This window comes from Brassica napus, chromosome C9, assembly GCF_020379485.1.
Source record: "Brassica napus cultivar Da-Ae chromosome C9, Da-Ae, whole genome shotgun sequence".
Lineage (NCBI taxonomy): Eukaryota > Viridiplantae > Streptophyta > Magnoliopsida > Brassicales > Brassicaceae > Brassica > Brassica napus.
The window spans coordinates 54,594,461-54,612,625 of record NC_063452.1 but is presented as its reverse complement, the minus strand read 5'-3'; the positions used below and the strand labels follow the sequence as shown (position 1 = coordinate 54,612,625).

The following is an 18,165-nucleotide window of genomic DNA, read 5'->3' as shown; positions in this document are numbered from 1 at the left end:
AAATGATAGTTATATTTTAGGAGATTAAAAACCAAAAAACAACCTAAAACCGAACTAATAATCACATTCCGGGCAAGACGCGGGTTATTACCTAGTTCAATACTATTCTCCATCGCATTCTCAACTTCGGGCGCGAAAATAGGAAAAAAATTAACCACTCACTGGCTTATTCACTCACTCTGTCACTTAATCTGTATTGATGAGAACTTGGTGTGTCTTTGGTCAGGTACTTGGTGCAGAACACACAAAATTGGTATCCAGAATTCTTGTTGTTCGTGCAGGCGATTGAGAATGTGAACAAGTTGAATTTGAATCTGGTCGTCACACATACCATGAACTTCCAAAATTTCGGTGAGAAAAATCTCAGGAGAACTGATCTGGTCATCGCGCTCAAGCGAATTCTCGAGGATCTAGAAATCGATTACACCCTCCTTCCTCAAAATGTTCATCTCACCGGTCACAAATGATCACTTTTTAAATGTCTTTTTTGCATTTATCATTACCACTTGTACTATATTACAACATGATTTGCTTTAGTTTGATTTGAACACATAAAACTCGGTTACATTTTCGGTATGGACAGATTTAGTAATATTTATCTCTTCTTATCAAACGAAACCCTCATTAATTCCAATACCGGTTTTACCTAGTGGTTTAAACCAGATTCTAGACCATTTAGCAAAATACTCGAGGAACTTGAGGTCGATCTTTCTCAAGAAGTACTCATCTCACTGGTCACAATCTTGACGTTATAACACAAACCACTATACTATATATGTCGTGGTTCTGTGGTCACAATCTTTAGACTCTAATTAGTGCCACATTTTTGTTTCCCAAGTAGAATAATACACTATAGTTGGTATATTAGAATCCTAATGAAGAACATACTAGTACTTTAACTGGTTTTGAAACCACTAAACATTAATCAACCTAATTCGATTTGTAGATTTGGAGATTCCTTATTCGCAAGCAATATTGTTTGTCAACCAAACTAAACCGGAAAAGACAATGTAGAAAGAAAAGGCCCGGTTTATGTGCTGAGAAATTTTTGAGTGAGTCTAAAAATGAACACTCCTCTCTAAGCAAGAGTTGATCGTTAAAAGAACGAAACGGTGATACACTACAACGTACATGAACATTGAATTCATGTAGTGGCCAAGTAATATTCCATTTATTGGTTAATCAATATTTAATTAGCCTAAGAGACCACTGGTTTCACAATCTTTTTTGTCAGTGGCCAATCCGTGACATATCTAAGAATTATTGTACTAATAATAGTCTTCACAACCTTATTCTTCACCAATTTGTGTGGCTACTCGAATTCATGTTCTTCATTTCTGTTTTTTAGGTAAAGCACATCATTTAATTAAATGAGGTTGATTTGTAATATTCTTTGCATCAAGTTCGGTGGAGATGGGACAACAATTTATTTATAGAAAATCATGATTTTAATAATACCTAAAAGAATATAAGCTTAAATATGTATATATTTCTCCAAAAAGAAATTATATATCCATTCGCTGGACATAAGAAAAATATGTCAATAAGTATTTTCAAAAAAAGATTATAGATCCATTGATCTTATACGTTCATATATCAACAATCTCATCAGAAGCACAAACTTTTATGGGAATCGTCTCAGAAACCCCACGTGATTCTCTTTGTTTTATTGCCGCCCATTTGTACTTTTATGGATCAATCTGGAGCTTTGTTTGGTTTATAAAATGCACTTAAAATGGAATTCGTACTTTGCAAAACAAGACTGAAGTGTCAAGATCACTCCTTGCTTCGGCTCTCTGTGTCCTTGTAAGATCTTCTGTTCTTCTCCCTTTATCCCACAAAATGATTCAGAGTTCCTTACCTGCTCTGTTTTATCATTGTAGCTTCTATGTGATTTTAACTGTTCTTGTTTGTTTTCTGGTAGTCATCGATTAAAATCTCTTGTAAGATCTACATCGCCATTCTTTTGCTTATGTCCCAAGAGCTGATGTTGGTAACCTGTTTTATCATTGTAGCTTCTATGTGATTTTAACTGTTCTTGTTTGTTTTCTGGTAGTCATCGATTAAAATCTCTTGTAAGATCTACATCGCCATTCTTTTGCTTCTGTCCCAAGAGCTGATGTTGGTAACCTTTTTTATTCCCTGTTTTAATAACTTCATATCTCGAATATTCTTAGAGGCCGTACTGGTTTTATGTTTCAGTGAAACTATGCATATTTGTTTTGGTAAACTTGTGATCTTTCGTACGGCCTTCTTTGGATAATTGGTGGGTTTTCTAGAAAGTTCCTAGGTGTTGTTTTGAGTAGTTAAATACTCATTTACTAAGGACAAATGGTCTTTCTTGACGACATTTGTTCTAGCCTTAGGGTTTGGTTTAGGCTTTAAGGCTTAGCATTCACATTTTTCAAAAAAAAAGTAAAAGCTCCTAATAATAGTTTGGTCATGAAAAACAAACAGTGATAACTTTGTCCAAAGTTGGCGTCATTGTATCTAATAGCTTAATTGTTGGTGACTGATCTAATCACTGGTAGACTTTTATACTATTGTGTTCTTAGGAACTGCTATAACTTTTTGGGATCTTCAAAGAGCCACTGGATTAAAATCAAATCACAAACTTCTTGGTTGGAGGTGACTTTGGGATGGCAGAGAGGAGAGCCAGCAACGGAGGAGAAGTTGTAATCAATTTTTTAGATAAAGAAGCGTCAAAAGATGATCCATCATCATCTCCTTCTTCCAAAGTAGAGGCTTCACCAATGTCAGATAGAGAGACTGCAAAACTAGAGCCGCTAAGCATTCCTCCTCCTGAAATCTATAAGTTACCTGGAAGTGCTCATAAGCCGCCTAAAGTTCCAAGTCCTAGCACTGAAGGTCTAGTTCGAAGGAGATCTCTCTCAAAGTCAGTTTACTCCAAGTCCAACTCAAGGTTTGGGCAGCAACAGTCTTATCGATTCGATAAGACTATAGTTGAGGAAAACAGTGGAACTCCCAAGGAACATTATGGTGCTAATTCATTTTCAAGGACTTCTTTTAACAAGACTTCCCCTAGTAACAAATCGAATAGGAGCATCAACTCAGCAGCCATGAGTAGAGTCGATGAGGACGAAACAGATGAAAATGAAGAAATCTACAAACAGGTTAAACTACACCAAGTGAAGCGTAGTGGAATCAGACCTCTAGCTATGCTTGAGTTGCTACTGTTTGTTGCCACTCTATGCACTTTGGCTGTGAGTTTAACCTATGACACGGTGAAGAAGCATCACATTAAGGGTCTGGAAGTTTGGAAATGGTGCGTTCTTGTGATGGTAACGCTTAGCGGCATGTTCGTGACGAATTGGTTCATGCATTTAGCGGTTTTCATCATAGAAAGGAACTATCTCCTACGTAAAAAAGTGTTGTACTTTGTCCATAGCATGAAGAAGAATGTTCAAGTCTTCATTTGGTTCAGCTTAATTCTTGTTGCTTGGGTACTTCTCTTCGACGATGATGATAAACACTCTCGTAAGACCAAGAGGTTTCTACATTTTATAACGTGGACCATCGTCTCCCTCCTCATCGGTTCAATCCTTTTCTTGGCGAAGACGTATGCATTGAAAGTCCTTGCATCAAAGTTCAACGTCAGAAACTTCTTTGAAAGGATTCAAGAGTCTATCTTCCACCAGTACGTTCTCCAGACTCTCTCAGGACCTCCGCTTATCGAAGAGGCAGAGAGAGTTGGGCGTGAGCCGAGCACGGGCCACCTTAGTTTCACTAGCACCAGTGGAACGGTGAAAGAGAAGAAGGTGTTGGATATGGGAAAGGTTCACAAGATGAAACAAGAGAAGGTCTCTGCTTGGACAATGCGGGTCTTGATTGAAGCCGTTGGAGCTTCAACCATATCTAACACCTTAGATGAGAGTATCAATCGGAAAAAGAGAGCTGATAAGGAGATAACTTGTGAGATGGAGGCTGTGGCGGTTGCTTATGATATCTTCAACAATGTTGCTCAGCCTAATTCTAGGTAAGTCATCTCGTGCACACAATACTCTACTTTCTTATAGTTTTTTTTTAATCTTAAGCATACAAACTTGGATTTTTATATAATCTTTGATCAGTTACATAGAGGAAGATGACTTGCTAAGGTTCATGATTAAGGAAGAGGTAGACCTTGTAACTCCATTAATAGAAGGTGCCGAGACTGGAAAAATCACACGCAATGCTTTTACAGAATGGGTGGTAATATTCTTCAAACACCTTTCCAAATATAAGACTTATTTTCTTGTGGGATTGTTAACGCTTTAAGTCTATTTTATTTCTACCTATGCATGTTTTGAGATGTTTTGTTTAGTCTTGAGTAGGTTAAAGTGTGTAAGCAAGTGTTTGCCATTTTTTTACAGATTAAAGTTTACACAAGTAGGAAAGCATTAGGACATGCACTGAACGATACAAAAACAGCGGTTAAGCAGGTGGAGAATCTTATAACTGGAGTCTTGTCAGTTGTCACATTCATCATTTGGTTAATACTTTTGGATGTATTAACGACCAAGTTTTTGGTGGTATTCTCCGCAAAATTCGTGGGTTTTGCTTTCTTGTTCGGAAGCACTTGCAAGAATATCTTTGAATCTTTTGTGTTTGTCTTCGTGATACACCCTTACGACGTTGGTGATCGTTGTGTTGTCGATGGTGTGATGGTAAGCTAATAACTTTGAAATTTTTTTGCTCAATATTACTACTCATTTAAAACATCTAATTCTCTTTTCTTTTCTTTTTCTGTGCTTTGAAGTTGTTGGTTGAACAAATAGATCTTTTAACTACGGTGTTCCTCAAGATTGACAATGAGAAAGTGTTTTATCCAAATGCGACTTTGATTTCAAAGCCAATAAGTAATTTCTACAGAAGTCCAGATATGGGAGATTCAATACTATTCTCCATCGCATTCTCAACGCCCACCGCGAAAATCGCCACACTCAAGGACAAGATATCAGAGTAAGTATCAAAACAAGAATCATCTTAAATCAACTAACTCACTGAGTATTGACGACAAGTTATTGGTCTGTATTTGGTTAGGTACTTGGTGCAGAACCCACAAAATTGGTATCCAGATCTCATGTTGTTCGTGAAGGAGATTGAGAATGTGAACAAGCTGAATTTGAATCTGGTCGTCACACACACCATGAACTTCCAAATTTTTGTAGAGAAAAATCTCAGGAGAACCGAGCTGGTCATCGCGCTCAAACGAATACTCGAGGACCTAGAGATTGATTACACCCTCCTTCCTCAAGATGTTCGTCTCACCGGTCACAAATGATAACTTCCTTCTGTCCTTTTGCATTTATTTTCACTAGTACAAGTGGGTTATTACAAAATGTGTTGCTTCGATTCAACTGAATTATAAAACTCGGTTTACGTTTTGGTGTGTATCCCCTGTATATTAATCCTGGAACATTACAACATGTTTTCGTAGTTACATGTCATCATGAAGATGATGATTCTTAGGCTTCAATTGGTGACTGTGTAAAAAATGAAATGAATGAAAAAAAAGTTGAACAAAATTTCATTTACTGAATTGAATTGAAAAAAAAATTGAATAAAGAGGAAAAATAAAAAAAGAATCTTAATATATAAAGTTGACTTGTGTGATGCACACAGCCCTCCACCTCATCAAGGAGGAAGAGGCGTTTTTCGACACCTGTCAGCTCCCGAGTAGATCGGTGTAGCCCACGCTCCCTCCCCCTTCTCGCGCGCGTCGTGTTGTCTGTATCATCTTCTCAACATCAACAATCAAAGATCAGTAGCCGACAGTTTCAACTTTCATTAATACAAACGTAAAGCCCAACTTTAACGTGATTTACCCCACTCATCTCACTCTCAAGCATTCAATCAACCCCATCATCTCCAAAGTAACCGATGGAAACTCAAACTATAAATCCCCAAGCTCTCAGAGATGAACAACCTCAGCGAAATCGAGAAGAATAGTCTTTTCTGATTACCAACTCCGACAATCTCATCACCTTACCGGTTGAGATGAGCTCCGAAACGTCGGCGGCTGGAGACGGTGGCGAAACGAGCGCTGGGCCAGCACCGGCATACGACAAACAGAAGGAGAAGGCGCGCGTGAGCAAACCGTCTCTGATCCTGTGCCACGACGCGCACCAGAACGACGCATCTACAGTCCGGAAGCTCCTGGAGAAAGATCCGTCTCTGGTTCACGCCAGAGATTACGACAACCAAACGTCTCGGGTGGATTGATGTTGTTAAATGTCTGATCGAGTTTGGCGCTGATGTCAACGCTCAGAACAGGTGGAAGAACACGGTACACTCTTTTTTTCAATGTTATTCGGTTCTTTTATCTCTTTATATCATGTTTGATCTGAAACTTTTGTTGTGTGTGTGTTTTGAAAGCCTCTGGCTGATGCAGAAGCTAATATGAGCTAGGAAGCAGAAAATGATCGAGCTACTCAAATCTCATGGCGTTTTATCTTATGTGAATTTTTTTAATATCAAAGTTATAAACTTTCATATCTTGAGGTAGAAAAATTGCTATGAAATATTAAAATATTATTGCAATAAATTTAGGAACTTTCTCTGTGAAGCAAAGCAGCCTGCTTTAATGCTTGTGGCTGATTGAATTTTGTCTACGAAGAGTCAAAACGGAAGTCACTTTGAACCAAAGCCTTTGCCACCACCAATTCCAAAGAAGTGTGACTGGGAGATTGACCCTGTTGAGCTGGATTTCTCAAATGCAGCCATGATTGGAAAGGTTTGTGTATTCTTTTTGAATCAAGTTTTGATCGTAGGTGATGGATCCATAGTCTTGAGTTTGTTTAGTTCAGTGCAGTGGACTAATTGGATCTTTGGTCACATTTTGTTAGGGTTTATTTGGTGAGATTGTGAAAGCCTATTGGAGAGGAACACCAGTGGCTGTCAAACGTATGCTTTCTTCTCTTTCAGATGATAGACTGGTTATGTAAGTTCTTATTTCTCTCTTTTGATATTAGCTGATACCTTGGTAGAAGTCTGTCCTAAGATTCTTGTGTATTCATACTTGGTGTATTTTAAATGTATAGATTGATTTCTATTGTGATACTTTAATTTACAAGATTTTTGTCGGTTTACTTCTTTTTTTTTATCAGAGTCGGTTACTTCAATGGTTCGAATTTGCTTTTATGAAAAACTGGAATCAACATTGAACTGATTCAAAGATTAGGTTCATTTAAATTAGAGAAAAAGACTAGAATAGCACCAAACCAAACAAAGTTTTTGTTCCTAAACTAGCATTTAAAGCCCAAAGTCACAAAAATAGATTTTATTAAAGAGGTAAATATACGCTTATACTTCTTGTGTTAATTAATCTAAACCTTAGGGTTTAGAGTTAAGGGGTGAGGTTTTGGAATTAGGATTCAAAATTTTATAAAAGAAAAAATAAATACTAAAAAATTAAAAATTTAAATTTAAAAAACAGTTTCAAAAAGTATTTTTGAATTATAAAAAGAAAATTTGAAAAGAAAAAAAATTTGGAAAAAAATTTCAAAAAAAAGTTATAAAAAATTTCGAATCTGAAAACATCTAATCTGAAACTATAAAAAATTTCATTTTTTCATTTTTTTTATTTGTTTTTGTTTGTTTATTTAATTTTAAGCCAAAGGTATTAGGGATATTTTACCCTTTAATAAATGTCATTTTTGTGACTTCATCGCGATTAACAGAATGGTGCAGTTTTAATGGTCTCCCTAATCCTTGGGTTATGGTTAATGCCTCACAGAAATTGGGCCACCAAGCCCATGCCAGTAATATCTTAATGTATTCCCAATAACTCAATCAGACATTCCTAATACACGTAACATGGCCAAAAAATACCTTAGCAAATGACTTAGTTTGTTTTACTTCATTGAAAATCGTTTAAATTGTTCATATATTTACACTTATATGCAGCACTCATCAGTTTTCTTCATCCTGCCTTTACCGAAAAAAGAAGAGCAAAATGTTGTAAAAGACCTTTTCCTTATTACTGATATCTTGTAATAGTTTCTTACTTCATTTACGACTTAATCAACATTCATTTATAAAATATTAAATCAGCACTCAAGATATTCAGAGACAATATGATATCTTGTAATGGTCTCTATATTTTCTCTCATTTTTAAATTATTTTCTATATTTTTAATGGTGAGAAACTCTTTAAGAGCTCACCGCTAATGATGCTCTAAAGCATCTTAAACGAGAATCGGGATATCACATCTTCACTTCTATTTTTGATTTTTTTTCTTTTTTCTTTAATAGTTAGATACCGGAGCATATCCTTTCACTAGAGTTACTCTTACATATTAGTCTATATTATAGCGCTTATATTAATAAAACAATATCCAAATTTTTACAATATATATAGTTCCCTAACATTCAAATAATTGTTTAATAGGATCCACACTTAAAAATATACTAAAAGTAGTGTTTTTAAAACCGAACGATCTGTGGTTGGACTAAGTTTGACTATGACTCAATCACATAGGTGAGTTGGGTTTAATAGTTGGTTTTACCATAAACTGGTCAAATGTTAGATTGAATCTTGAAATAATTGAACTTAATATAAACCAATTAAACTATCAAAAATCTATGAACCAAACATATAAAATACCTTATATTTATAATGTTTTATATTTGATATTAATTTATATTTTATTTACGTATCATATTTACTAACTTTATTTTAAATTATATATCTAAAAAATATTAAATTAGATAATTGAACCACGTTTGATACGGTCGAACTACCATGATCTATCTGAATAAATATCTGATTTATCTTCTGGACCAGTTTTAAAACATTGACCAAAACCAGATTGGTGAAGTTTCTTAACTAATAAAATAGTCATTTGATGAGTAAAAAAGGCTCACAAGTTCTAAATTTCATTATGAGCTACAATGAGTCGGGGTTTAATATAATAGCTAAGCTAATTTGTGTTTTCCACCAGTAATAGTGCCCACCAAAGATCGATTCATGCTATAAGGATACCTTAAAATAACCTACAAAGACATTTATAAAACAAATCATCTTTATGCAATAGAAAAACTATTACTGATAGTGATAATTCAGTTTTTATAACAAATAAGCACAAAAAAAAAACTACAAAATATCAAATAATCCGCGCGTAGCGCGGACACACCACTAGTTGAACAAAAAGTAAACATGAATGGTAAAAAAAAGAGATGAACATGTGTTTTCATATTTTAAAGTGGAATATAACTAGTATTTAAAATACACGCACAATGAAACCAAGTTTTAAACTTCTAATACCAGTTAACTCCACGTATTGAAAACTGACCTTTGCTCACCACACAGTAAAACACAAACGAATATTAAAACACAATAAAGAATTAACAACTATAGGCGTCGTGTACCACTATTTGCACGCCATAACTGGTCAGCTATAGAAATTCACTTTTTCTAAAAGAAAATAGAGAGCATAAATCTATTAACTCTGCTTCTGCTTTCGTCAATGAGATTTTCTAAGGAGGAAGAATACTTAAGTATTTATAGAGTTAGTAGGATAATCATAAGATTAAGAAGATAAGTTCAAACTTTTTTTGTTTCCTTCTTTTGGGGTATATGATGCAGTTAATTGATCTTGGATGACGATGAGTTAATAGTTTTGTAGTGTCTTGCGCCATTTTTTGAATTATCTATATTTTGTTTTTTTTTTTTTAATTTTTAACACTTTAATTATTGTTTTCCACTTGTTCCTCATCAAGATTAGAGGAGGAAATATTTGTTAAAGAATTCCCACGTTTATGAGGAAAACAAATGAATATAGTGGGACCTATGTACTAACAATTTGACAAAACATTCAACAATTTGAAGGAATAACAAATTCAATCATCTTTTTTTTTTCCTAAAATGGTGTCACCAATTGAAGCCTTAGAATTCTTAGAAAAATAAATTGGTTCAGAAAAACTTATACTATGTTTTTTATTAAACTAACTATCAAATTAATTATTAGTATACCAAATTTTTTTTTCTTTCCTTAAATAAAAGCTAAAAAATTACCTAATATGGTTAGCATATGTATGACAATTAATGATTATGAATAATACATATTTGATAACAATTTTTGTATCTTCTCTCTTTTTTGTTTAATTTTATATTATTAAAAGAAATTAAACAATCACATTAAAGATATAATAAAAAAAATTAGATTTTTTCTTATATGTTATATTTTGAATTTTTAAAAACGACTATAAATTACTAAAAATGGTAAAAATTCCACATTAAAAATCGTGTGATCAATGGTTTAACTTTTTTTGTTCAAGCAAGATACAAATGATCATATATCGTAGGGGTGAGCGTTCAGATACACGTTCAGGTTCGTATCGGGAATTTAGGATTTTTGGATATTTCAGTATAAAGGTATAGAACCTGTTCGGGTATTTCTACACTTCGGGTCCGGTTCGGGTATTTTATGTTTGGGTTCAGATATATTGGGTCGGGTTTGGATATCTAAATTTTGAAGAAAAATTAAATAAATTATTCATTGTTTAATTTTTTTTTGTATTTAAAATATATTTTTAACTTAACTGGTTTACTAATTTTCAAAAGATTAATCTTTTAATAGGTTTGGAGATAAAGCTTTAAAAACAGAAAGCCACTAATTTAGTTGTTGTTTTGTAATTCTAGATGGAACTTTTGTTAATGCAAGAAACAAAAACTTGATTGTATTTTAAATGAGTAGCAAATGATTTTGTCCATAATTATATGTATATTATCTAATTTTGAGCAATGTGCATCATTAATGTAAATATTTTGAATAAAATGAGAGAAGTAAACTAGAAATATAGGGTTAAGTATACTTATGTTTGGTTATTTTCGGATATCATTCGGATTTGAATATTATCTGTTTGGGTTTGGATATCCAATGTCTCCAAATTCAATAACCGTTCGATATTTTGCTACTTCGGATCGGATTCAGATACGAGTTTGGGTATCAGATAAAATGTCTAATCCTAATAAATCGTATGAATATGAAGTTTCATTAATAGATATTCATATTATATATATATTAATATCATTTGAAATAAATTATGTACTATATAAAAATTTATAAATATGTTAATTTTATAATTTCCAATGAAATTTTTTTGAGATCTTAATATTTTAATTTTGAAATTTGTATTGAAAAATCTCACATTAAAAATTTTGTGATTAATGGTTTAAATTTTTGTTACAGCAAATATACAAATGTTAAAAAATAATATGAGTAGGAAGTGTCAATAATAAATATTTATATTAAAATATACTATCAATATCAATAAATTTTAATTTATATCATATAGAGTAAATAAAATGATTGTTTTGATTTATTTACCAAAAATGTGATTGTAAATTAACAAAGGGTATTGGTTTTAATTTATGTGATTACTCTAATGTATATACTTTTATGTATACAAAATTATTTTTTAAATAGGTGGTTTCTGATATCTTATTTCATCATGAGAATCCGAGAAACACACTTCTTCAAATCAAAGTGATTTTTAATATTGGAAGCACTATATATATATATATATTATTTCGTTCAGATTAACTAATTTAGTCTTGATTTTTGTTCCTAAAAAGTTTTTAATGAAATATGATGACAAGATCCCAATCACCTCAAGAATGAGAGATTTGATCATTCGTCTAATATTGTTTCTCCATAATATCCCATCTAACTATTATAATTGTAAGAATGAGAGATTTAAACTATTTATTATAAGTTTTATGATTTATCATTTAATAAATCAAACAGTTCTTATTTATACATAATTTACATATACTAGAATAGTAAAGTATTATATATATTTTTATCTGTATACTCTTAAGTAACTAAACCTCAGAAGCCTAGACTAATAAAATAAGTAATATGTTTTGTTGTTATAGAATTAGATGATGTTTAGACCAAACTGGTGAATATATACTAGACAAACATTTATATTTCGAGGCTGCAGTTATATTGTATAATAGTTTGATATATTAGATATGAACACTAATCTATTAATATAGTTTGCCGGTGATTTTCTTCAAAATTTTGATTCTTAGATATGTATCTGGAGTGGAACTAATTTTTACATATGTCTATCTTTTTAAATTGACACTTATGTAATTCACCTTAATAGAAGAAGTTAAAAAACAAACTAACTCATATCAATGCAACAAAGACGAGAACGAAATCACAATTTTATAGATGTAGAAAATGAAATCACTTATGGAAAGTCAATAGTAAACAAATCGAGAGCTGAAAACCCAATCCCATTTCGTCATTATTCAATCGATGTTGCCTATTTGGTTTTGGTGATTTGTATCACCCACAATAATTAATTTTTTTTTGTGCATATGAAGTCTTAAAAATAATTAAAACAATATGTAATACGTTAGCTCTTCAACAACAATGATATATTTAAGAGACAAACATTTGTATTCGTCATTTTATAGTCAATAAAGATTGTAGTGTTGCAAAATGTTAAAACCATTTAATAAACAAGCATTATTATAAAAAATCAGCGGGTTATCATCGAGTTTTACTTATTATTTGTCCATTCTTTCTGAATAGTTCTTATATCAATTTATTAGAATCTGGTTTAGTGTAGTTAATACTGAGTAGTTTTAACCGGTTATTAAACCCCATCGTACTATATATTAATTGAAAAATCATCTAAATGTCTTTTTGTTTACGTGTCGATCATTGGTGATATCTAAAAAAACTGTTATAGTTTAATTGGCTAATAATTTTTAATTTTTACTCTACTATATATTAATTTGTAAGTTAATTAAGTGACTTTTGCTTCCTACTGGATCGACCTATATTTTAAAGAATATGAAAAATGATTATATATTATGATAAAGTGTTTTTACTATCTTTCTAAAATTATAAACAACATAGAGATGGAGGACCTGAGTCACAGAGATGCTATTAGGGCTTAGCAGACCCACCTTCTACTGGGTCTGCTAATTAAATCTGCCACTATGATATCAAACTTCTCCTCCCTTTTCACATTCAAGTTATTACAAATAAAAGAATTTTAAGCATTTATCAGAAAACATCATATAAAGTCATAAATTTTGATCTTTTATGTGAATTGCTTTGCATCTTTGATCACAAGTTCAAGCTTCTTGTTACAAAAAGCAGTCGCTTTTAACGAGACGCTTTTAACGGTCAGAAATCTCCTACAAAAATCAACAACTTCCTGGAACATAAAAACATTTGTCTGTTAGAAATAAATGTATATTCTTCTTAATAATATTTGATAATATATACAGAGAGATAGGAGATTAACCTGATCAATATCACACATGACCACTTTTTCGATTGTCTTGTGTTTAAGTATTTCTCTAGAAGCAGAGCCTTCACCTCCTCCCATTATAAACACTGTCTTGGGGCTATACACGAGCAAACAATGGTCGATGTAAGTAATTAATCCATTCCCACGTACAGTTTGAAAGCAAGCAATTTTCAATAGTAGTTGTTAACTTGTTATTCATAATAACATAAGATTATTATTCATTTAAACGCATACCCGGATGGCAAAGGAGGGCACAGGGCCGGCTCATGTTTTATAACACCATCATTAACCCCAGTCTCTTAACTGGGGTTCTTAGCTTCGGTTAAGAGACGGTTCTTATCTTTTCTTAGATTTTAAAGAAGAAAAATTAAGAATCGTTTCTTAAATAAGAGATATAAGAGCCGTCTCTTAGCTGAAAAGTGTAAAAAAAAAACAAAAAACAAAAATATGTTAAATCACAAGTTAAGAACCTCAGCTAAGAGACCGGGGTTAATCATACCCGGGCAAAAATTTTTTTAGATCTTTTAATAATTAAAAATATAATTTAGCATGATTTTTAAAAATTATTTATTTAAAATGTTCTAAAATTTAGATATAAAAACATATAAAATAAACATCTTAGAAATACATGTATATTTATTTTTATTTTTAATAAAATTTTAAAAAAATATTCAAATTTTTTTTTTTTTTTTAAATTGGACCCCTAATATCATGGGGTCCGGAGCGGTCGCACTGCTCGCCTTTATAGTTGAGCCTGCACTGGGAGGGCAGGGTGGATCAAACATTCATGGTAGATAAACTCATCTTTCTCTGCACTTTGCATTTTCCCATCAATCACAAGAACCTGTTTCAATCAAGTACCATTTATTCGGACTAATAAGTCGCCAGTACCATACAGTACTAAAATAATGATCTCGCCAGTACCATACAGTACTAAAATAATGATCTAAGTAATTTGTAGTTCATCAAAGCTATACAAAATAAATACTACTCATTCCGTTCCTGAATAAGTGTCACTTTGACACTTTTCACACATACTAAGAAAGTAGCGGAAATATATGTAAGTTGTTATTAATTACATCTTTCTGACCAATAGTAATTGAGATAAATAAAATTATTTATAAAACCAATGCAGTTTGCAATTAATTTTCAGCTGAAAGTAAGTATAATTTGCATTGGAATTGTAAAGTGACATTTTTTGTGTAACAAGAAAAAAAACTAAAATGACACTTATTATGAAACAGATGGAGTAATTGACACGAAAATGTATCTTGCGGAAACGTTTGGTGTCCAAAAGAGCCATTTCTTGGTACTCGATAGTTCCTTCATGTAGAACACTGTCCAAACAAACAAAAAAGAATGACAAAACGAAGTGAGCAAAATTATGATTAAGAAAAAAAGCATGCCAACTTAAGACAATACTGACGAAGAAAACCTGTTGAGGGCAAAAGACCACTTGAGATCATCATCGATGGTTTCTTCAGACCAGTGGCCCTCCTGCTGGTTGGAGTGGAGGGTTTGAATGGCTGTCGTATCTTTGTGAATCTCCGGGAACGCATTTCCGAACATGATCTCTACGACTTCTCCCATGTCCAACAAACTGAGAAACAGAAGGATATACAGAGCTGAGATGAGTGTTATTGCTTCGTGATGTGATATGATCGTAGAGAAGCCAACTCTTGCCTTTATAGAGAGTGCAACTGAAATTAATTACTTGAATATACGGTTCGTTAGGCCCCTCCTAGTGTTCACTAGTTACGATGGAAAAAAGAGAAGAAAAAATACCTCTAAACAATCTCGTTCTATTAATGGGATAATGAGGTTTTCTTTAGTATAATTATCAATCTCGTTCGCATGAGGCTTCAGTAACGATCCCTCTGCAAGAATTTCGCATGCTTATATTTTGTATTTTAACGTTTTCAACACTATTCCTCATGATGACATCATAATTATAATTTATATTACTTCAGTCAGTTTATATATGCTTTTCTTTATAATCATGTATAGTTACTAATTAGTCATCTACCGTTTCAAGTTTAATGTCATTGGAAGTAATATGGTTTACTTTGGCGGCATACACCATATCTTAGGATCCGATCCGTAAGCGAGTGGCATTCTCACCTCTATAAAGATGTATATATACTAGTATCCCATAAGAATTCACGGAAACAGAAAATAATATATAAGTTTCTGAATAAGTGCGGGTGTTGGAAAGGGTCTTGAGATGTATTGTTCCCTGTAAATTTCTTAGCTTATATAATAGAAAATCTTTTATAAAAAAAATAAAAAATTCTTAGCTTATAAAAAAATGCAGGACAAGCTAAGTTACGGAAAGATTAAAGATAAAATCAGTTTGAAGGCTCTCTTTCTCTATTGTTTTACTATTCAAAAACCCATGATGTTATATTATATGATTAGAGCGTAGAGGAATGGAGGAGTGCAGCAGAACACGACACCATTATATTACAAAGCATGGATTGTGGAAATATGAAATACATATTAGAGCATCATTAACCCAAAAACCCACTTTGGATCTCTTAATGATTTTTAAGTATTAAATGTCACTTAAGAGACCTAGTTAAGAGACACTAACATTTTTGTGCTCTAATGGGAATCTCTTATTTAGGGGTTCTTAAGAAAAAATTAAACATTGTTTAATGTATGAATTGTTTTTGATAACTTTGTGAAAAAAATGTTTCAAGAAGAAGATGCTATATATGTGATCAAAATGTATGAATTTTGTGAACATGAGAAGAATGGAAGGAGAAGAAGAGTCAGATGATTTTGTGAATGAAATGTTTGGTGAACACAAACATTTTATAGAGATGCCTCATCTTTCTTTACATGAGTACATGTTTCTTTACATGACACAAGATGCCATATGTTTGTTCACGTGATTACTGAGAACATACATGACACAATACTCATCAGAACATCAACAACACAAGACATGACACAACTACACAAGACTCAGTACCACAACGACAGAAGACTACACATGACAACACAATAGGACACAAGACTACATCAAAGAGTTCAGTCCCACATCGAGAAGACCAGAGAGATCAAACGCTAGTCCGTTATTTTTCCTGTGGAATATTGATATCTTGCATATTTACATTGTTTTATCCATTCATCCATGAGCATTTTCATCATATAGATTAGGATTTAGCCATGTCTAGGTTGCATTTTGCATTCATTGTCCTTATTAGGTGTTGGAGTGTGCCATGGAGTGATTTGAGATGTTTGGGAGCATTGTGATCCAAAAGGAGGTGAAAGATGAGCATGGATGGAGCCTTTAGAGAAATCTCCTGTTGCTAAGATTTTGTGGAGACACAGAAAATTGAGTTAGCTTTCTAATGGAAGTGGTTTCAGTCATTTGGAGATGTAATGAAGGAGTTATGATCAATTTACTAGAGGCATATCCATCCTGGTCGAGCATCGCAGAGTGACCTCTCAGAGCGACCTACCGAGGTCGCTCCCAGCCAGAGCGACCAGCCAGAGCGACTAGCTCAAGTCACTCCCAGCCAGAGCGACCAGCCAGAGTGACCAGCTCAAGTCACTCGCGTTTTGACGGGTCGAGACACAAAGAAACGCGTCGGGAGTGACCTCCTGGAGCGACTATGCTAGGTCACTCCGCGTGTTTTGCTTGGACGATTTTTATGTTATTTTAGGGGCCTTTTGGTCATTTGTTTTGATGTTTTTACACTTTCTAAACCTAAGTTAAGTACTTTTTGTAAGATTGGAGGCTGATAATCTCTTTTCTAGAGAAGAACTAGTAAAAAACCTCTTTTGATTCAGATTTCATTGCTTTCATCTTGTGTTCTTGTTGATTTCTTATCTATTTCTCTACATGGTTAATCTGAAATCCAATATGGGTTTAAGAGGAATCATGGAGATTAGTGAGTAATCACCTTTTGAATTCATGGGTTAGGGAGATTAAGGGTGATTAGGTTAGTTCTAGGATGTTTTAGTGTAGATCATTCTTGTTCCTTGCTAGTAGAGTATTCCTAATGCATCTTCTGAGTTGGCCACTCAAAAGTTGATCAATAGGCATTTCCCACCCGAAAGGTGTTTGATGAAATGCCTGAGACAACTCTCCTAGGCTTTTAGTATACTTTGCCAAAGACATTTGTTGTTAAAGGTGCTAAGATAGCTAATAGACTTGTTAGTAATGATTGCTTTCATATTATTCAACCAAAGACATTTGATGTTTGAGATATGTTAGCAAATGAGCATTTATCTAGACATAGAGCTTGCTTAGAATTGTGTCTAGGCTTAAGGTTGATAGTTTGATTGATCATTTGCCATCCTTAGTTCGATACTTGATCACCCAAGGTCTAATCCCTATGCCCATGAGTTCTCTTTTCCCTTAGTCAAGAAAGTATCATTTTGTTATTGCTTTCTAGTATTGGTAGTAGTTTAAAACCCATCTAAATCATTGGTTGCACTTAGATTAAGTGAGTACTTGCATTCTCAGTGCTTTGATATCCCTCAGAACTGGTTCGATATTCACTATACTACAACATTTGTCTTAGGAGCCTTGAAAACTCCTAACATCAAATATTGACCCAGAAGCATTACCATGGGTTTCGCATCAAAATCACTGTTTGTCTACGCAAAGTACAAGTAATAAGTTTAATGGTAAATATAGGTTACAACTCAATAACATTAGGTATTAAGGGATATGTATCCCACATTGGAAAATCAATGGGACATTAAGTAATATATAAAGGGTTAGGGCCAATCCACTAATTACCAATTGGTTTTAAGTTGGAAGCCCATAATTAAACCCGAATCTAACATGGTATCAGAGTCAGATCCTAAATACCCTAAACTCCTAATTAAAATTAAAATTAACCCTTCTGACCGGGTATAAAG

General features: G+C 33.2%; 1 protein-coding gene across 4 annotated transcripts; it reads left to right on the top strand.

Moving 5' to 3' along the window:
• The first annotated feature begins 1,497 nt into the window (after nt 1–1,497).
• LOC106364887 (mechanosensitive ion channel protein 9-like) lies at nt 1,498–7,095 on the top strand. 4 transcript variants are annotated; one of them, XM_048767440.1, is made up of 9 exons: nt 1,498–1,806; nt 2,556–3,997; nt 4,092–4,212; nt 4,374–4,667; nt 4,760–4,962; nt 5,044–6,276; nt 6,379–6,460; nt 6,553–6,736; nt 6,849–7,095. In XM_048767440.1, the coding sequence occupies exons 2-6, from the start codon at nt 2,640–2,642 to the stop codon at nt 5,282–5,284; spliced, it is 2,217 nt and encodes a 738-aa protein (XP_048623397.1). In that variant the 5' UTR covers nt 1,498–1,806; nt 2,556–2,639; the 3' UTR covers nt 5,285–6,276; nt 6,379–6,460; nt 6,553–6,736; nt 6,849–7,095. The 4 variants fall into 4 exon arrangements, with proteins under 4 accessions (XP_048623397.1, XP_048623395.1, XP_048623396.1 ...); XM_048767438.1 differs by having other exon boundaries at nt 5,044–6,289; XM_048767439.1 differs by having other exon boundaries at nt 6,379–6,736.
• The last annotated feature ends 11,070 nt before the right edge of the window (nt 7,096–18,165 follow it).